Source organism: Aquila chrysaetos, chromosome 8 (assembly GCF_900496995.4).
Source record: "Aquila chrysaetos chrysaetos chromosome 8, bAquChr1.4, whole genome shotgun sequence".
Taxonomy (NCBI): Eukaryota; Metazoa; Chordata; class Aves; order Accipitriformes; family Accipitridae; genus Aquila; species Aquila chrysaetos.
In genome coordinates, this window is record NC_044011.1 from 26,658,295 (window position 1) to 26,680,248 (window position 21,954).

At 38.8% G+C, this 21,954-nt stretch overlaps 1 protein-coding gene across 12 annotated transcripts in view; it reads left to right on the plus strand.

The window, feature by feature from the left end:
• Positions 1-21,954, plus strand: part of EHBP1 (EH domain binding protein 1) — a 231,399-nt gene that overhangs the window by 81,096 nt on the left and 128,349 nt on the right. For 9 of the 12 annotated variants that reach the window (XM_030021257.2, XM_030021255.1, XM_030021258.1 and 6 more), the window contains exons 6-9: positions 7,705-7,886; positions 11,552-11,691; positions 17,685-17,789; positions 18,508-18,630. In XM_030021257.2, the coding sequence (XP_029877117.1) occupies positions 7,705-7,886; positions 11,552-11,691; positions 17,685-17,789; positions 18,508-18,630 (550 nt within the window). The remainder of the gene's footprint in view (positions 1-7,704; positions 7,887-11,551; positions 11,692-17,684; positions 17,790-18,507; positions 18,631-21,954) is intronic. The other 3 variants (XM_030021261.1, XM_030021262.1, XM_030021268.1) reach the window with 1 other exon arrangement.

Sequence of the window (21,954 nt, forward strand, 5' to 3'; positions counted from 1 at the left end):
TGCATCATAATTCTTAATAATGTTCTGGATACCTTGAACCATTATTTGCTTTTAAACAAGTTTTCAGCACAGATCGTGCTGCCTGCATTCCGTCCTCCAAATCTTCCATCTGACGGTCTAAATTATTTTAACTGACATAGTTTCTAATTTACTCTCTCCAGATGAGAGAGCTCCCTGTAGCTTGTCTATTTTAGCATTTAATTGCTGTATACTCTCACAAATTAAATTCTGTAGTGATCCATTTTGCTCTGCCAGTGAAGCAGTGATCTTTTCATCTAAGCAAGATGGCGCTTGCAACTCAGCCGGCGGGGCTGGCATCCAGTGTCAGGAGAGGGAGAACTTTCTGATTTCCTCTCCTGTGGTGTGTTGTGGCTGTAGGGGTGGTGGGGTTTGTGCCAGGGGACACCTTTCCTTCAAAACGTTCTCCATTTAATTCTGAAGCAAAAGGAAAGCAAAATCCTCAAAACTTGTTCCTCTCAATGGGTGTTTACAGCTAGAAAAATTGCTTTGTCTAATTATTTTATGCCCAAGTGTGCAGCAGAATGCTCCTCTTTAAAATCTGCATATCTTTGCGGGCTTTTTAGCATTTGCTTTTATAAAACGTGAAAAGGCAGCCTCTAAAAATATTACTCTGTACATCCTCTGTTTCTGGGAAAAAGATAGTCAAAACTCATTGTTTCTTTTGACAAAATAACAATATCCAATTAGGAAACTTGTCTTCCCCTGTTAGGTCTTTCTTGGACAATGTTTGCACAGTGCTTATGCATTACTTAATCCATTTCTTTTAGAGAGGGACCATTTAGTATCTAAATAATTAAGAGCTACAGTACTTTTTGATCTAGTTTCTGCTGAATGGAAATATTTTACTATGTTTTCTCAATGTGTGTGTATCAAAAGAAGGGCACTTGAGTTTTGGGGATTAAAGACTGCAGTGCAGCAAGGGTTGAAGGTCTGTATAGGCAAGCTGAGTTCAGGTATGGAGAGGTAAAATACATTCTGCTGTTTTCTGTGGGGGGACTCTTTCCCCAGCCCAAATACCCCAAAGGAATATACCCTGTGAACAAAACCTGGCCAATATTTTGATTCTGTGTAACTCTAGAAGTGTGAAGCCAGTTTAACAGAAAATACAAAGCTGTTTCTTACTTATTTGCACTTCTTAAATTAACCTTGACTAAGACTTACCAGGCAGTTGGTAATTACAGGACACAAGGTTGTTAAAAAATACATTTTTAAGGAAAGAAGGCTGCATGAAATTTGCATTATAGCATTATTTGGCTCTCCCTTAAATTAAGAGTCTGAGTTCAGACCTTTCATATGGAGATATTAATCTTTTGACTTGCTTCATTCGGAAGAGAGTTGGGCGCTGTTTAATAGTGACTGTCATCTGTGATCATCATCTTCTGAGTAAAAATGGGCTGGTTTACACCTGTGGTGCAGACTTATACCTGTGGTGCAGATTATGTGGTCTTAGTTCCTTTATCAGAGTATTTTAGTCCTGTTTGCTGTGAAAGGTCTGCTTTAGTAGGGAAACATGGGGATGATTCCTAGAAAAGGCTAGTGGTTCATAGTGTTGCTTCATGTTATTCTCCTTGTAGAAAGAGATCAGGCTATATGGATCCTTTACGCTAGGCAGATCTTTATGTAAGGGTCACGCTTACGATGTAGTAACTTTTGGGATGACTGACACTGCTCAGTCATGAATGTTGTGGAAGAGAATGATGCATGGTTGCATGATCAAAAAGACAGAAATTTGTGTGATAAGCGAGTCTGGTCCTGTAGCTGTGACAGTAAATGCAGCTTCATTGGCTTCATTTGAACTGACTGTGGTTTGGCCAGTGTTAATTTTCCCTTCTCTACCCCCAAAGTTTGTAATATGATGGTAGTTTGAGGGCTTGTGGAAGTAACTTAAAATGCTGTAGAGGGGTAGTGTTGGGGACTGCTCCTTGAAAACCCATGCATAACTATTTAAATCCCTGTTTGCAGTGTATATCTGTGTACTTACTATAGGTATTCTGGCTTTGGCATAGCGGAGTGCAAGGTGTTCTTATGCAGTGAGAGCTCATCCCAGCTTGACCCGGCACTACTTACAGCTGTGTGGCTTCTGATTGACTTGATTTTGTCTCACTTTGGAGTAGATTCCAATTGACTTGCGTATGTTGCGTTCACATATCCCTGCTAGCTCCTAAACCATGGGTACTGATGCTATGTTAAAGGCCAGAAGTCGGTTAGAAACAGCCACATCAGTAATGGCACCAGTGGATTGTACCTCTGCTGGTATCTGAGGAGACAATGTTTTTAAAGTGTACAAACACATACAGTGTGCTTAGAAATTGGGAACAACCTGAATTCATTGTTACTAATATTCTTCTGTAGTAAAAAGGAATGCAACTTCTATTGATTTACATAGTATTGGTTGCTCTGCATATTTCTTTGTCTGAGTTCAGAAATCAAAGTACTCCAGGGTATTAGGAAGTCTTTCTATTTTCTACATTAATTTTTGTTTTGCTAGCTTTGAGCTCTTCTTACTCCTGATATTTGCTGGGTTTCCTAAAGTACCAGGATACACAAGTATCAGCCATCCAGTTGGAATAGTGCAGAGCCAGCCACATGCCACATCCTGCTGCTACCCCAGCTATCAACAGCTGATACATCTTGGTGTAGTGCACAGAGAGGGTTATTTCACCCTAAATATGATGTATGGTGGAGGCATTTGAGGGACTAAGGGGAATAGTAGGAGGAGACTGTCAAGGGGGATGGAGCTGCTTGTGAGAGAAAGGCATAAAAGCATAGAATACGAAAGCAAAAATTCCCCAACACAGCAGAGTATTCTGGAGAAGTGTTGCTGTATGTTTATGTGTGGTTTTTACTCTTCTTTAAGTAAATTATAATGATCACTTTGTAAACAATATATGTCGTAAATAATATACAGGTTTCTCAGAGCCTTTGGTCGACCCAGCACAGCCATTATTCTGTTATGCAAGAAGATAGGCTTCAGTAGTTTCTGCTAACATACAAACTAGTTCTTTTTTAGTCATTTATTGGTGATTTCTGAAAGAATTCCTTTTTTTTCTGTATGCTGCTTCTCTTGCTAGAACTATAGAGTAACAAACATGAAACAATAAAAAAAGATTGTTAACCAGTTTTCCACGTATGAACTTATGAACCAAACAGTGCCAATTCTCACAGTAGTATGTTTGAGCTGGAAGATAACCTAAGAGGTATTTGTATTTTACCACTATTGTAGGTTATCTTCTATCTTTCTGTGATATTCAAACATCATAGTTGATTTTATTTGCATAATGCATTGCCTTTCTTAAAAAGTAAAGAGTTTCCAAATTACTATTTTCTTACAGAATGAACTCCATCTTGATAGTTAAGTGTTGTATTTTGTCACCTCTCTTTATTATCACGTGGATCATTTCCCTCTTGTGACTTCAAAATTGACTTTTCATGGAGCCTTTCACAAAATGTGATGTGGCAACTCTGGCAGTCACATGTATGTAAAATACCTGGAGGCATAATTGAGCCTTACACATTTTAAACTTCGCTTATGTAGTCAAAATTGGAAAGGTTGAGCAATTAAAGTATTTGCATTGGGATTCCTGCTTTACCTTCCACAAAACTCCATGTGCTCATACGAGACACAAGTAACACCAGGTCAGACTTTTACTATTAAGTGGATGTTATTTATTTAGTATCTTACAAAAGTGTGCTTCTGTTTGAAATAACTCTTTCCAGCCTACTACTGAGCTGTTCCTGTATACCCCACTCATAGGTATTTCTCTTGGATTATTTTGTCTCTGCTGATTTACAAATTATTTATTCTTCTGCAAGAAAATTTCTCTGTGCTTCTGGGGTAACTCAGATTGTATTATATGAAGCATGTAGGTTTTTTTGAAGAAAACATTACAACCTTTGTAAGAAGTGGTTATGAGCATGTTCTGACATTTAAAGACAATTTTTTAAAAGTTGGTTGTATGTCGGAGTAGAAAACATAATCTATTCTGAAATCATTCATGGACCTTCAGAATATCCTTTTCAGGGGCAAAAAAGAAGTTTCCCCACCTCTACTTATACACCTAAAACCATGTAAGACCAAGCCTATAAAGCTTAAAAGGAGAAAACATTGCAACACTTCTAAGATGCTTAGTTTTCTGGGAGAGTAGGAGGATGTACTTAAACTTGCATGTTAAGGAAAATGAAAGATCAGGGACTGTGTATTTTTGTTTGGGTTTTGTTTGTTTGTTTGTTTAATGTGATAAATTTACAAATTTGGATTTTTATAGGCAATTGGAACCTGAAAAGTCAATTTCTGTCTTTGGCCCACAAAAAGATTATGGAATTTTCTTTCTCAGGAAGACTGACCTTGATTGCCTAGTATTTCTTACTCTTCACAGCACCTCAGGATATTTAGTGCTAAGAGAATCTTCTTGCACATGGCTGGCTTCTCCCCTTTGTAATGGCACACATCTGCCTGCACTCGTGTCCCTCCTCTACACCAGCTAACCTCAGCAGATTTCACAAGGAATTGCTGATGATCATCTTCACTGGGAGAACTTTGCCTTTTCCTGGTTCAGGTCTCTTATTCACTCTCTGATGCAGATAATCTGAAGCTACAAATGGCAAGATGATAATTTATATAATAAATAGGTGTTAAGTGAAAATGTAATTCCACATCATTCCAAAATTCTCCTGCCTTGATGTCCGTGTCCAGCTTTTGGATGCTTGCAAGTTTAATGCTCTGTTCTTTCTCTTCACTTCAGATTCACCATTGAACTGGTCTTTGGGTTTGCTTATCTTGTTTGCTGTGACTTTTTTAGTAAAATCACCTTGATAAAGACAACATGCATCTGAGTTATCAGACAAGAAGGTGTGTTTGTAAAAAGAGAAAGTAGCTCTGCCCCCAAATACACCTTCTGTTTTTCAGAGTCACTGAAGCATATTTGTGTTCCTTAAGATACCTCCCCAGGGACCTCGCAGAGGTCTGTGTGTTGCTCTCTAGCATAGGATGTATCTAACAGGTGAGCCAGCACTGAGAAGGCATTGGTAGCTACACAAGGAAATAATCTAGTCCTTCATTAAACTGGGGATGTTTACAGCTGCTGGGAAGTGATTTTCGTAGTCAAACTGAGAAGAGTACATCAGAATACAGGCATGGTATGGCAGATTCATCTGGAAGGCTGCAAGCAAGTATCCACGTTCATGATTTGTTCCGTCTAAGATCTGTTTCTTGCTGGGTGTAGATATACTTGATCTTTTTTGGGGTGTTTTAATTGATGAAGACGAGTGAGGACATGACAACAGACATGCATCTTTAAAAAGGAAAAAAACACCACCCCACTTTTTTTTTTTTTTTTTTTTTTAAAGGAAAACCTAATTGTATAATTTCGGAATAATGAACAAATGAAGAGTCTTTCCATGCATTCGAGTTACATTGCTAACTATAATTTCAATAAGAATAACTGTGATATTGTAATACAGATTTTAAGACCAGCTAAGGTATAATTGGGTTTTTTCTGCAAGCATAAGCTCATCCCAACTGATTCAAAGAAGAGTCAAGTCCAAAATGTGACAAATGTTTCCTAATCATTATAGCCCACCAGTGGAATGTTTTCCTTTGGCCTGACTGCAGGTGTGGACATATTCAAGTTAGAATCATACAACCATAGAACGGCTCAGGTTGGAAGGGACCTGGAAAGATCATCTGGTGCAACCTTTTGTGGGAAAGGAAGCCTAGATGAGATTATCTATCACCCTGTCCAGTCATATCTTGAAAACCTCCTGTGATGGGGAGACTACCACATCCCTGGGGAGGTTGTTCCAGTGATTGACGCTTCTCGCTGTAAAAAATGTCTGGTTTGTATCGAGATGAAACTTCCTGGTGAAACTTCTACCCATTGCCACCTTGTCTTCTCCATGTGGCTCCAAGTTACTTTTTAATTTCTGGTTGCTCCTGTTCTGTTTGGGAGAAAAACATATGCACTAGCATTGGCAAGTAGTTTTTACCATACCAATTGCATAAATACTTACACACCACATTATATATGCCAGTTTTCTCTAAAGATACTTAAAAAGAATAACTAGAAGAGGTTTAAGCAAACTTTCTTTCTATTCACCTTGACCACCATTTTTACACCATAGTATGAATATTGAAAATTTAACTTTATGAAACAAGGTGCTGTTAAGATGCAAACTGCTTAGGTACATTTACCTGGAGAACACGCAAAAAAGAAGTGGTGCATCTCTCGCATTGCTTTCTGAACAGGTGCTGCAGTAAATCTTGCATTTGGTATAATGAGTTATAATGTTTAGTTATTCTAAAGGTATGGTACAATAACAGATTATTGTTGTTCATATCTGTGTAATAATTGAAACTCCCTGATCATACTTTCCATTTTACACATTGTCAGAACCTTGGACCATAATCTTGCTCTTCGATTGACAGTCGCGGCCAGGGACAGAGCACTAGTATTGTTTGTGACAGTCACATCTGTTCAACTTGATTCAGTTGAGAGTATTTGCATATTCTTAAGTATTTCTTCTGAGAGGGCCTAAATCCTTCTCAAGTGTTTGATGCATTTTTGAAATTCATTCATAAGGTATCTACATGCACTAATAGTTCTGTATAATATTGCTGTGCATAATCTGACAGATAAGGCTAGTTTTTTAAACAAGGTATTCTTTGGGGATGACATATTACATTCTGACTTATTCTACTGGGCGGAAATGTCAAGTACTTTGAAAAAAGATCCTTGAATGTTTTGATTGAATTAGTATTCTTTATTCAACACAAATTGTCAACTGCAGTAAAATGTGGTCTTATTGGGAGAACGTTTTTCAAAAGACTTAACAGCAGGGCTTTTTTGTTTTATTTTTATTACTGGAGCTTTATTACATATAATCATTCCTTTGCTGCTGATGCTGATATTAGATGGAGCAAAACAGTAGATTCTTAGATGCATTTTAGATTAATTTGGCTGTGAGCAACACCTTTATCTTGAAATACAACTTAGGCTTTTGAAATACAGCTTAGGCTTTTATCTTTCTCTTTTCTTGCTTTTTATTTTTTCCTTGCAAAATTTTTATCAATATTTTTGGGACCATTGTCAACCTTACTTTCAGAAACCTGTCACTCTTGGTACTAGATGTACAACACTAGTGAGAAGTACCATTGCTTTGAAAAATACTCAGGCATTATATCTGAGCATTGAACACAGATAGCAGTTAAAAATATTAACTTGATGGCCTCATACTATTACATAAAGAAATACATGCATAATCGAAACCTATGTCTTCCATAGGTTGGAAGTCCTAGTCTAGGACTATCCAAGTTTGGACAAAAGTAGTCCAGTTTGCTATCAGAAGGAATGGAGATACATTCCCATTTGCTTAAAGGGATATGTGCTGTGGATGCTACTACAACCTCAAGCCATTAAAGACCTAGGATCTTATATGGAAGACCACTGATCACAATGAATAGCCTTTTTTTTCCCATTGCACTAAGGAAGTGTTCAACCTTTAGTGGCTGACCTAGTTTAAGAAATGGGTTTCTGTCTCTAGAAAGGACCATAGCAATCCCTGCTGCCTGTGTACTTGAAAAAAAGAATGATGCAGGCTTAATATGTGTGTTTTTTGTTTTATGCACACGCAGGTTTTAGCGTAACAGCACCTTTTATGTTAGTTTTGTTTTTCCTTTGCTTTCAGGAATCTCCTTCTGGACGCAGAAAAGCGCTTGCCACCAGCAGCATCAACATGAAGCAATATGCAAGCCCCATGCCTACACAGACAGATGTCAAGTTAAAATTCAAGCCTCTGTCTAAGAAAGTGGTATCTGCCACACTACAGTTCTCTTTATCTTGTATTTTCCTGAGGGAAGGAAAAGCCACGTAAGTTGTTGGGGTTTTTTTAACCAGATAGCCTGCTCTGTGTTGCTTTTCAAAAAATTCTTTGGATAAAGAGCTCTTTTTGTATAGAATGGCAGAATGTGAGAGTATCCTTCAGCATACCCATCATTCCTGCATACTTAGTTTCTTAGCTAAGTAAAAGTCATTTCTCACTCTGATTTTAGTCTTGTGTTCTTCAGAGACAAACGGCTTGTCCTCTACCATTATAGACATTTTAAATAACAGCAGCTTAAAAATATCTACAGGTCTGAAATCAGCAGGAGTGTACGTTTGTGTGCATGCATGTGTTCATCCAACAATACCCTTAGCAGACTGCAAGGGAAATGTGGGAAGGAAAACTTACTTCTATTTCACCTATTTATATTTCACAAAGAATGAAAGAAAGACAAAGCCAGTTGTAAGGTGAGAGAGGGTGAAGATTTTGGGTTGAACACAAGAACATCCTGTGAAAAGAGTTCAGTTGGGCACTGATTACCATTCCCCTTACTCACTTGGTTCTGTCCCTTATTTCAACAGCCTTTGGAGGGCAGAGGATACAGATATTTTTGCAGATCCTATAACCTCTCCTGCAATTTCTGTCAGATTCAAGATGTCAGATGTTGACAACTTCATGAGGCTGGAGGACGGATCGTTTGTCACCCACCCTGTTTTGCTTTTCCTTTCTGTCTCTAGAATATGGGAATGTGAGAATGGCAGAACAAAAAGAGGTAGATGGGGAAACTACTGCTCTAGTGGTTCTTTTACCTCTTTTAAAATTTCTTTTTCCCTTCAAAAGCCTAACAGTTTACTTCTAGCTTTCAGTATTCTGAATGCACTTGTAGACATTGCCCACTGCAATACAAGTGCCCCAAAACTGTTGCATGAACAGCTTTCCAGACCGCCATGTTAAGGCATACATTTTGACACAAAAAGGCTTTTTGTCTGCATGCTTTGAAAGCCACAGATGCATTAATTACTACTAATTACTATTACTGTTTCCCTTCTCTGATTAACAGTTGTGAACCACATTTTGATATACCATATAAGAATGATACTTGGAAGTATTTAGCTGTGGTTTAACATGGTATTGCAGCTGAAAATGTGCATGAAGAAGTCAGTATCTGATAACCTCTTAACTTTTTTAGAACAGCCAGTATCCATGAACTATACAGTAAATAGCTGCTAGGCTCTTAGCAGTTTTTGAGGCCATAATTTGTAAAAACTGATCCATGTAGGATCATACATACCTTCTTCCCATTAAAATTGATAGGTTTCATGCTGAAGACTGTAAGTTAACAACAGGACTTTAATATTGCCCTGAACCAGGGACGGGGAAAAAAAAAAAGTTGCTGTTTTTGAAAGCATTGGTTTCCAGTATGTGTAAATAGTCTTATTAGTCAAAATGCAAGAGAGAATTCAGGTGTCAGGATACATGAACATGCGAGAAAAGGTAGCTAGGCCAAGGTTTGCTTACATCTCTTACAAACTGTTGTAGTTCCATAAAGTAAGATTCACTTTTAATTTAATTTATGCATTTTATAAAGAAAATACTGCAACCTGTTGCTATGCAGTACCAAAAATCATCTTATTTCTAAAACACAGGAAAAAATATTATGAAGTATGAATACAGAAAGGGCAGCAAAAAGAAATAGTACTTTGGAGACCTTTTAATTTTTAAACTTTATGTGAACATGTGATATACAAGATCTGTGTGCTAATGGCTCCTGGCTTTTTGTCTTCAGTGCATAAAAAAGCCTGCTGATCAATGCGGTTATAGGATGCTACATTTTTTCCCCTGTGCTTAAAGAGTTAATTTAACCTGTTGGTTATTAAAACAGGAAGATGAAACCTTGAGGTTTCTGCATGAACGGAAAGGTCTTCGTGACTTCCTGATAGTTACTTATTTTATAATTATTATTATTAATACTTTTTATAGAAGTACTTAGGTGTCCTGTGTAACTGCGAGTTCTGTAGTGCTGATTGCTTTGAACTCACACAGTAGGAAATGATTGCCCCAAAGAGTTTCTGATTTTAACAATGTGTTAAATCACTGAGTTTAACCCCATGTTTTAAGTGTCTCTGTGTTTCTGTGCATATCTGAGCGATGATTAGTACCTCATTTTTATTCCTATAAGTAGTACCTTTAAAATAATCTGTGTAGTTTTCTTGGCATTGTTAGGCACAAAATCTGTGCATCTGGTTTTATCATGATCAACTTCAAAGAAGATAGAATAATTCGGGTTGGAAGGGACCTGTAGATGTATCTAGTCCAGCCTCCTGCTTAAAGCAGTGAGCTGTGTGATCAGACCAGTTTGCTCTGGGCTTTATCCCACTGGGGCTTGAAAACCCCCAAGAATGGAGACTGTACCACCTCTCTGGGCAACCCACCCCACCACTTGTTGATGTTGACTATTCCAACTTTTTTCTCACACCAGATCAGAACCTCTCTGGTTTCAGTCTATGTCCACTGTCTCATCCTCTTGCCTTGCACCACTGTCTTCTCAGCAATGCTGGCAGGCTGCTGCTAGGTCCTCCCAAAGCCATCTCTTCTTCAGGCTCAACAAGTCCATTTCTCTTGGCCTCTTTTTGTAGGGCAAGTGCTCCAGCCCCCAACCATCTCAATGGCCCTCTGCTGACCTTGCTCCAGTTTATCAACACCTTTTCCTGTACTGTGGTACCCAACACTGGACAAAGTACCCTAGATGCAGTCCAATGACTCCAAGTAAATGGGGTTCATGACTTCCCTCAGTCTACTACTTGTGGTCCTGTTTTAATGTGTCTCAGGATGCTGTTTGCCTGCTTTGGCTGCCAGGGCATGATACCGGCTCTCCTTCAGCTTGCTCTCCACCAAGATCCCCAGACTGTTTCCAGCAGAGGTGCTCCCTAGCCAGGCAATCCCCAGTCTTATTGTAAGGAACCAAAAAAAATTGATTAATCCCAATAAACCTATTGAAATGGTTTTAAAAGAGAAGAGGTAAGGCTGCTGTTGCTTCAAGAATGACATCATGTACTTAAAAAAACTTGCGTTTTTTATGAAACAAATGTAGAACATCCATTTCTCTGAATCTTTGCCTGCTGTCATCTTTTCATCAAACATATATTTGATATGAAAGGTACAGCTATGTGAAAGATATCTATATAGATATATATATATGCAATACAGTCAAATAAGAATTGAAATTGGCCATTGATATGTAATGGGTTTTTATCTTGTTAATGAATTCAGATATTTAGAAAAGGGGTTTTAATTTCTGTAACATGGTCAGGAGTGTGCTTGAACATAGTGATAGGTGTCACATGCACCATATGGACAGTAGGTCTGACCAAGCACTTTCACTTTAAGCAAAGAAGACCAGATAAGTGTTTACTAGCATTTCTGGGCTGGTTTAAAATTTTAAGCAGCAGTCATTAAATTGACTTTTAATGCAAGGCAGCACTGTTTTTATCCTTTAGAATTTTGTCAATAGAAAACTTTCCCTTCAGAAATTAATGAACACGAGTGTATTCATTTTGTTCTTTCACTATATTCAAGATTGGATCTGAGATCAGAGACCTCCCTGAAGAAAAGAAAACATAAAAATATTTAAAGGATTTGTAATAATGTGGTAGTATCAGATGTGGTATTAACAGGTTGCATTTTAATGCCTGGTTTGAAATTTGTTATTTAGGGATGAAGACATGCAAAGCCTGGCTAGTTTGATGAGTATGAAACAAGCTGATATTGGAAATCTAGATGATTTTGAGGAAGACAATGAAGAAGATGAAGAAAACAGAGTGAATCAAGAGGAAAAGGCTGCAAAAATTACAGGTAGGTTTTGCCACAGGGTTGGTAAAATATTGTTCCTTTGCTAATTGCCAGCTGCGTTCCATGGATTTTATATTTGTATTTAACTTTAAAAAATATCCCAACCACAACAAAATTTAGGATAGTTTGATTGAAGAGAGACCCATCCATAACTCAACAAAGTTTAATATTTGTGAATTTAAGAGCATTGATTTGTGTGTGTGTGTGTCCTGTTTTTAGGAGAGAATGCACTAAGTAGGTAGCAAGATGGAGGGAAAGGGTCAGTGAGCGAGAAGGCAAGAGGATGAGCTGAAGTGAAATAATGAAGATAGTCTGTGAGAATAAGTGCAAAATTAGTTGTGCCATGGGTAGGTGCTGAGGTTCTGCTCAATAACATGGTAATTCCAGGCAGCATACTCCTGCCTTTTGGTTGGGAGTGTCTTGTGGAAATGAAATCAGGAGGCCGTTAAAGGACTTTAACAGAATTTGACAGTAAGGTTGTTTAAAGTGAGATAGTATAACCACATTTGAATTGCTAATGAAAATGCTTAGGGTGTCTAGGATAGCTGAACTAATTGATGCAGGTCAGATCCAAGACGTGATGATGTTAAATTGTTGGTAGAGATCATTACGTAGTACTGCTCCAGATGATTTCCGAAGGAACTCTTAGTGTAAAAGAATCAGGAAAAAACAAATTAACTTCTAGTGCCAGCCTTCATGCCTGCCACTGCTCTTTAAAAATGTCTGCTGAAATAAAGGGATCCTTCTCTAAGGTGGGGAAGAGCATCCCAAGCAGAGAAGTGAATTGTCACATCTGTTCTTGAAAATCCAGCATTACTTTCATTGTTTCTTTTTGAGCTTTCGTTGCAATCGAAAGGTTCAGCCTGAAGCAGTTATTACTTTAATGTTGTGAAAGGATGCAAATATGTTTTCTCCATGCTTTACATATTCAATTAAATGTTTTGTACCCTGACCAAATCTATACTTAAGCTGTATGTGTCTGGCACAGAGCAGATTGGAAAGTCCAGAATGAAATATTTGAGATACACAGATATGTATTCTTGGTCAGGGAGCAGAGATATACCAGTCTGGTCACACTGAGAACACTCTGCAAGGTCGTCTTCTTTCCTAGTGTAACCAGAATAATGCAGGTGCAGGTCAGAACACCAAACAAACTGACATGTTCACCAGGCCATCCGATAATCACAGAGAAGAGAAGGACACATAAAGTAGAGGCTATGTAAAGTCTCTATAAACTACTGTGTGGAAGTGTTTTATTAAGATATGCCTAGATACTGCATTGAGGACTGCTACAGAAAACCCATGTGCAGAAGGATAGTAGTTGAAAAGCAGCAGATCTTGCTCCTCAACTTTATTGATTTTTTTTACAGTGTTCAGCATCTAAACAAGCCAACAAATGATTCCTGAACAAGGAAAAAGCTCATGTAGATGAGACTAGTCTGTCCACTATCCTTTGGCTATGTGGTGAACATCCCTGGAGATAGATGGGGAAGGGTGAGCTGTCTGATGTGCAACACAAGGTCCTAGCTCAAGTTGTTTTAGAGGCATTTCAGCTTTTCCATCTGTTGTTGTAAAGGCCAAAATTATCTGTTCTAAGCAAACATTACAATATCTACTTGAAAAGCAGAAGCAATAAATACTTCTGAACTACACTATATCTGCTCATTGTTCAGCCTGTTCTGATACTGTTTTCTAATGATGCAAGATGGGAGGCTTGGTTTTTTTGTAGATGCATCATTAAGGAAACCTGAGGGGGGAAAGGTCAGCCTTGGACTTTTTCTTCTTGTGTTGGCTACAACAGCCGAGTTGCTTCATTAGCCTGGCTAACTTTTCCCACGTTAGACAAGGAGGGGGATGAGAGGGATGTTGAAGGAGAATGAGTGCACATAGTTTCCCAAGCAAATGGGAGAACATAAAACATAGGACAGTAAGTAAACATTAATAAATAAAATGTAAACGATCTATTTCAACATGTGTTCAAGACTGATTTCATTGGCAGTTGGAGTGACTCCTGCAATGAATATAATGAATGGGAAAAACTAAGAAAACACAAGGAGAAGAATTGAGAAAGAGGTAGGAATTGTTGCAGAAAAATGGGAAGAAATATAGAAAGAAGGAAATGGAGCAAAACTGATGTAGTGAAGTACTCTTTCTAAAATTTCTTTCAAAAATAATTGTGTTCTCTGAATCCCATAAAGTTAACTAAGGAAATTACATAACCCTTTTGAAAGCTTGCTGCTCCCAACATTTTCTCATCTGTTGCCGTGTTAGGGTGTTGGCAGCGGAGTGAGCTGGAATGCCTTCACTGAGTCAGAGTCCCCTGCGGCAAATCACTTTGCCTCGGTGCGCCTGTTTTCCCAACTGTAAAATGGGGATACTGGCTATAACTACTTCACACAAACGATGGGAGTATTATGTGGTTAATGTTTGTAAGCAAGCTTTGAAAAAGTAAAGTGCAAGTAGTAAAGCAGAAGGGATTATTATCCTGCTTTTGACTCAAGGTCTTCTCACAGAAACGTTGGATGACTTGATAACTGAAATGCTGTCATTGTCAAGCCACAGCTGCAAGAGGTGCTGGAAATCTTTATCACAGACACTGTTCCTTTTTGCAGTGTACAAAAGTTAATTTTCTTTATTGGGCCCAAAGTTAGTTTTATAGATGAACAAATATATCCACCACTAGGAGATCAAGGGACACCTGCTGAATGGGTCTCTAGATGGTGCAGGTGAGTTAGGAAATGCTATGTCTCTTCCTTGATGTGTTGCCTAACTTTGGGTGAGTATCTGTGCCTCTGTTTCTTCAGCTATGAAATAAGTGGCGCAATACTGACCTACCTCAAAAGCACTGTGGAATTTGGTGTGGTCAACATGGGAGCTGTTGCCATACAACTGACCTTAAGATCAGACTGAAAGATGTTTTCTATTCAAAGCACTACTTTCCTCTAAAAAAAAAAATATCTTCCTCCATCTCAGGCTTTTCCCCCTTCCTTCCCAGTATTTCTTGTTTAAATTTTTCATGTGTAAAAGCTGTATCTCTACCTAACTGTTCTGTTTTGTGTAAAGTTGAAAATTATGTTTGTAGCCATGAAATATGTTTCAAATATTTTGTTTCTACGCTATTAATATAGATGAATTTAAACCTCCCAGAATTATCCTGTCATTAGTCTTCAGTTGAATACAAGGCATCGCAACATACTTGAAGAACTGCAGCTCGTAAATGACAAACTTAGGGTAGTAATAAATACGTTATTTCTTTTAATGTTTTAATTGATACTTAGAGCCTCATGCTGAAGTTGATAGTTGCCTCCTGCTCCATCTGCACAAGAGCACGGTGACTGTCCTGGGGCGCCACATGGACTCAGCAATATGCACATGTGCTACCTATTGCAGGAGTCTGAATCCCAGCATATTTCAAGAGCAGGCTTCTGGAGAGCAATATGCGTAACCCTTTCTTGCCATTTGCAAAACCATACGTCTCATGTAAGCTTCTGATACATTTACTCTTTTTTGTTTGTAGCACCAAGCTGCTTAAAAAAAAAAAAAAGGCAAGAGAGAATGAAAAAAAAAAAAAAAACCCAAACCAGTGATTTATATGACGTACTTGTAGAACAAGCTAATATATGTTTGTAGATAATGAGATTTATAAAAGATAATATAGGACATAAATCTCCCAACCTACCACTTCCACACTCCAAAATATGACATAAACCATTTAATATTGTAATGAGAAACATTGTAGAGCATATGGGTGTTTAGGTTGGCAGATGGGACCAGGTGATTCAGACCACATCAAAGAATTCCCTCTTTTTAAAGCTCTGAACTTAATTTGTTATTTTCTGACAATAAAAACTGAATTGTAATTGTTTTGAGGTTTTTTCACATGCTGGCATAATAAATTGTAAATCATGTCAGCATCTCAGCCTGTTTTAAACTAGTAATTCGTTTGTACTAGTGTTTATAAGGTCAACTCTGTTTTATTTGAGTACAGCAAGGTATTTTCCATTGTGTATCTTGAGTCTTAAAAATTCCCAGAAGATAGTATTATATTGTTCAGATGTGTAAGGTGTACATATGATTTTATACTGAGAAAGTTAAGAGTTTTGGGGCAGTTTTAGTCTTATTTTTTAGGACTATAGTCTTGTTTGTTGGAACTAAAAATAAGTGAGGATGGTGAAATTAACTCTGTGTAGATAGATATAAATGTAATCCCATCTAAGTAGATTTTTGCTTTAAGGTCAAGAACCGTTAGGAGATGCAGTTAAGAGGAATTCTGCTGTGGCTTTGTCATTGTCAGCATAGATTATGTCCAATAGATATTGGCAGAATAGATCATTTCACTTGGTAATTTGCAGATTGGCATATCTTTGCAAAGCAGTTTAAATTTGGAAAAGAAGCTTTTAACCACATGACTGAAATATTTTCAGGTTCTGGACTCTGCTTTTGACTTCAGGTTCTTTATGCTGTCTGTGAAGGCATGACATTAAGAGTTGTGTCTGTGTCAACTGGTGAAGATGTTGCCCCGTGAAAAAACATGAGTTCCCCGTGCTGGGAAGTTCTGGGTGGCTGTGGGCACCAACATGAGTTGGGACAGTCACGATACTACTCAATTTTCACCTCAGTCTGATACCTTACTCCTTGTAACTAGTTCATAGACCGAAGATCACTGTATGAGTCAGCGTCAAACGTTTGCCTTCCCAAACAAAAGCCGTATGAGAAAAAGCCAAATTCAAAACAGCAGCGAACTAAAAGCATTACAAAGAAGTGACTTCTTGTGTACACAAGAAATTGAAGTTTAAAGGAAATCCAAGAATGGTTGGCATGAGAAATGTGCAGTAAAGGCATCTACGTAACTTTAACTTCACTGGTGACACCAGGAGACATCATCCGTTTATTTCATTGGGAAAAGATGGGAGAGGAAAAAACCTGTCAGAGGGGCAATAATATTCAACAAGCAGGATCCTCTCTTCTGCACAGGTTTCTCCTGCCTGTTTGTGAGCTGGAAGGACGAGGAAGGCTGTCCCCTCTCTACAGAAACCTATGCTTGAGGTCTTTCAGAGATGCCCCAGGCTCAGTCACCATTACTACAGAAACTGCATTTGTCAGATGCTGTGGATGGGACTACTTCGGGGGGGGGGAATCACAGAGGAATTTTTCCCCGTGGGCAAGAAGCCACTAAGACCTAGTTGGTTTTTGTTTCTTTCCTTCCAGAATTATGGGGGTATCAACATCTTGACTTGAATTAAACATTAATACTTTTTAAAAATTATTAGTTCATGGCAATTCAGAGCTCTCCACTGTGGACAGAAGGTGAAATAGGGTTTTATCAAACAGTAAGGTGTTAATAGCATAGCTTTACAGTGGCAAATTCAACTAATATATACATTCAGTATGCATTCTCATAGCACAATACTAATCATATCTTTTAGAACTATTAGATAAATTCAACTTGTCTTAGGTCAGAATTTAATGATAACTGATTCTAAATGTTAAATAATCAGCCTGTGTGTGTATAAATAAATAAAATGCGTAAAATGCATGTGTATGTATTAGTTTTCTGTAGCCTTAAGGGTTTGGGAGGGAGGTAAATTGTTCTGGGGCTGTTTTGTGTTGATTGACAATGGTTTAAAATTCAGGTTTTCTTCATGAGCAGGAAAAGTCTTTAAATTATATCTAGTACATCTAAGTTTTGAACTGATGTGTGTACTCGTCCTCGTAAAACTAATTGCTGTTGCTGACACCAGAAATCTGGCAAGGTTTTGTTTATGTCTGTTAACTGGGTTTCTTGTTAAATTATCACTGAAGCACCTACACAGGTGCTTTCCTGTAGGTATATCATTGTAAGGACTCATTCTAAATGTATTTTCTTAATTAACTCTAAGTGTCTTCTCTTTTACCCTCTCTCTCCCTCACTCTCTCTCTTTCTAGTAACAGTGTTCCACTTCTGTTTCATTAAATGCCCTTGCCTTACGTTTGTCTTGACTGGCTTCTATTTACAGAAATTGTAAACCAGTTGAATGCTCTGAGCAGCTTAGATGAAGATCAAGATGACTACATAAAGCGAGCAAATATGCCTTCAGCTAAATCAGCCAGTTCCTCTGAAGGTCTATGAGCTTTCCTCCTTTCTTTCTGTTTCTGATTGTCTGTATTTACTGTGAACTGTTACCTTTTGACTCCTGCTTGCATTCAGCTGTCAGTTTTATCTCTGTGCTTTCACCCAGCATGACTCTCAGTAATTTGTAGTGCGTTCAACAGGTGGTAACACGATAGAGAAAGAACCTATCTCCTCTACAGTTCCGCTGTCATCTGATAATGAAAAAGAAAGAAAAAAACATTACACTCCCCCCCCAAAAACCCAGACCCCAAGCCTAAAACATTAGTTGTGCAATCAGTAATACTTGACCTCTCTAACATGACAAAAAGTCTCCTCTCTGATTTTACGTGCACGTTACATCCAAAAATTAATATTTCTTGGTGATAGTTAACAGGTATGTGAACAACCAAAAAGAAATTGTTGTATTTAGCTTGTTAGATGTTCTGCAACATTTATTAATGAAGATAATATAAGACTTTCTTAGTAGTCGTTTCTGTTACATAATGTTCTGTTACATAATTAGCGAATAGAAGTTTTATTCATTTCACTTCTTTTTTTTTCTCCTTTGTTGGTGTACTTACTGAAGTGCATTAGCTTAGTTGTACAGTTCATGCCATACCTTGGTGGAGTGTTTTGAGGGACTGTTAATACAGGGGTTTTTTTGAGCTTGAAATATGTTAGATGAACAGTTTGTATCTGTATTAAAACAATATTCCACTTGTTTGTAGAGCTTATCAATAAGCTTAATTTTCTGGATGAAGAGGAGCAAGACCTAGCCAATTCTAGTACAAACCCTTTTGGTGATCCTGACACCGCAGAACTAAATCCGTTTGGAGACCCTGATGTAGAAGGTAATAGATTTGTTTTACATAATTCATGGCTAATTGCAAATGCTTAATAAAACATGATATTTTTTTGGTAGGGCTACAAATGAAAAATGTTATTTTGATTAAATACAATTATTCCATGCAGTACTGAGGTAGCAACAGCAGTGATCCAGTTGCCACTGCAAAATGGATTTATCATTTGACTTACATCCTTATGTGTATTTGCCACTGTGGGCTACCAGGTAAGAGTTGAACCAGAGACTTTTAGACCTATCGGGTGTGTTACTAGTGCTCACCTCGTGGTACAAATGACCAACACATACTGTCAAGTGCCTCTGTTCCATGTGGCTGCTGGTTTATATCAGAACTTCCTTCACTGCAGTCTTCGCTGCATCACAGCTATTCTTGGTTAGCACTGATTTTCATTATTATAATTTAATTGTATCTCTTTCTTTTTTTCCTTTTTTTTTTTTTTTTTTTTTCTTTTATGGCTTCCTCAGTTAAGTCTTCTGGCATCATGCCTTGCACCACGTGCTAGGTGTTAATTCACTTTCCAGATGGACATGCCCATTCTTGTTCTGTTTGAGTGAGAATTACAACCCTTGTAAGTTTTTAATCTGATAAGACTTCAGCCATAAGGCCAGAAAGGAACACCAAGACAGCAGGCATCTCTGCTGTCCTCAACTCCATGTCCAGATATGCAGGCTTCCATCTGCTGCGATGAAAAAAAACCCAACAGTGTATGACTTTCTTAGTTTGCAGCTGCTTGAAATGCCATCCATAGTTAATTCCCAAATTTGAAGCTGTACTCAACCTTTCCTGTTCGAAGCTCCAAGACTTTTTTTCCCACAGAAAATACCAAGGAGCATTTGCCACCTTTGACAAAACCGCAGGAGCCACTCTGTAATTGTGGTGGAGAACAACCACACTGAGCAGGAGCAGCCCAGGGTACAGCCATGGGATTTCTAATGCCAGGTCTAATGAGGATGCATTTCTGAGCTCCAGTTTCCACCTGTGGTTACTCTCTTTCTCTGGTCAAGCTAAATGTCTACTCACAACATGGGTTTTCTGCCTTTGGAGTCCACAGAGGCCAATGTGGGTGGTGATCAAAGTCCTGTCATACTTTGGCTGTGGTGTAGTCTCACAGCTTGTATTTCTCAAACTGGGACATTGCGCTATCTTCTGTATTTGGCCATTGAAGCCATAAAGCCACTGTCCCGGGCCCTTTCTCCCTCCTACGAAGTTGTCAGGTGTTTCTAGAGCTGCAGAAGTGAGTTGTTTCAGCTTTGCAGATACCAACATATATGGATTAGGTTCTGGTGTCTGGATCTTTGGTTTGGTTTCCTGTCTGTTCCTCAGCTGTGAATTCCCTTAGGATCACGGAAGGAAGCAGAATAACCAGGGATATAAAACACCTATTCTCATCCAGCTAGTTGTCCATACACAACTTGCTCTCAGAGACTCAGTCTATATTCATTTCTTCCTTCTCTGCTCTAGAAAGAAGAGCTCCCTTCTCCCTGGAGAAAGCTGTACAAGTCCCACCCTCCCTAAACCGCTGTCTTCCAAACCCAGCTTTTCTCTTCTTTCCAGAGAGAACCTGCTCTGGCAGAAAGCAGCAGGTGTTCTGACCACAAAATAGAGGGACTAAGAGTTGGTTTCTTCTCATCTTGGGGACAGGGAGATATACACTGGTGGTGCTTCTTAGTGCCGGAGTAGCTTGACACCTCATGTCAAGTTCACTATGAGCAGCCTGCATCCAAGACGCCAGACTGCTTACATTCCAGAAGACTCCCAATATATGTGGGGCATGTTTTTTCAGTCAATTCTGGTCCCTTTGGTGGCATCTAGCCTTTACTGCCATCTTCAGTCACAGTCATGGACACTTCTCCATTCTTCTGGGTCTGTTCTGTGTACTTGGACAGTCTCAGGGCTTAGACTGTTGGGTCCCCAAAGAAGTCCCATCTACACAGCTGTGGGCAGCAATGCTGAGTTGTTGGGTGTGTGTGTATGAAATATTCCTCCCACACAGTCAATGTACAACAACATGACAGTAATTTTGATAAACAGGGTGTCACTAGATTCTTCCTACTGTGTCATAAGGTGTTTTTTATTTGGGAGGGATGGAACTTCTGTCAGTCTCATGTGACAGCAGTATGTCTTCCTGGAGCACTGAAGCAAGTGGAAGGTCTGAGGCGTTTCAGGCTAACAGACCAAGAGTGGGACATCTGGTGTGGCATTTTTAAAGCTTTTACTTTATGATTAGTGGCTCCCCAGGGATTCTTCTAGTTACCTCAGACACCTCTGAGAAGCGCTGGCTCTTCCACTCCAGAGCTGTCTTGTCCCTGTTACAGCCACTGGTTGTGTTCATCTTCCCTTGCTTGGCCTTCTTGACGTGTGTCCTTCCTCCAGCTGTCTTCCTCCACAGAAAGTTGACGAGGAAAAAATGGTGCCAAGACAAATTAGATAAGACAGTTCCTGTCTTCAGCAACAGCAGGAATCTGCTATGTATGTCTATGGCTAATTGGATCAGTGTCTCTACATGGGAGCACCTAGACCATACCATTTTGGGGAGACTTCCCTTTCTTTTGGACTGCATTTTGAAGGTCCACAATATTGCAGCTGTTCTCACTCTGTTGACCTACTGCAGAAGGCTGCCCTGTTTGTTTCCTATTTGGCTGCAGGTATATTCCCTCATGGTTTAGGACATTTATTCTATTTTGAGACCTCAATGGAACTTTCATTGCTGCTGTCTCTTTTTAGGAAGGTCTTTGAGACTATGCCCACTTGTTTGCTTTTGCATCCTTAAGTGAATGTGACCTTTTTGGTGGCCACCCCAGGAGCTTGGGAGCATGACAGATGTTCAGGAGTTTAAGGCAGACTTTCTCCTACAGGCCTAAAGAGTCATATTACCTGTTTCACTTGTCTTGTGATCTGCTTAAATCAAGAGATTAACCTTTTATGCGTGCATAACACTACATGTTAGTCTGCTTTATCTTTTTATCTGGACAAGGCAAAGTCTTGAATTTAGACTTTGTGAAAGTTCAGACTCTTTCCATAGAATTTGTTACTTAATTTCCCCAAGATGTGCAGAGCAGCCATATGGAGCCTCCTTTCCTGAGTACTTTGCCATCAGACACTAGGAGGCACGATGTGCCATTTGGCAGAGATATTCCAGGGATATTCCTATCAAGCCTGTAACCTGTGTGCTTAGTGAAAGAGTGCTTAGTTACCCAGGATATGAATATGTATGCATTGACAGTAGGATTACTTGCCAGTAGATACTTGTTTCCTAGAGAGATATTTCTTTTGCCTCTTCACAAACCAGCTGCTTTCCCTCTATCTTCCTAA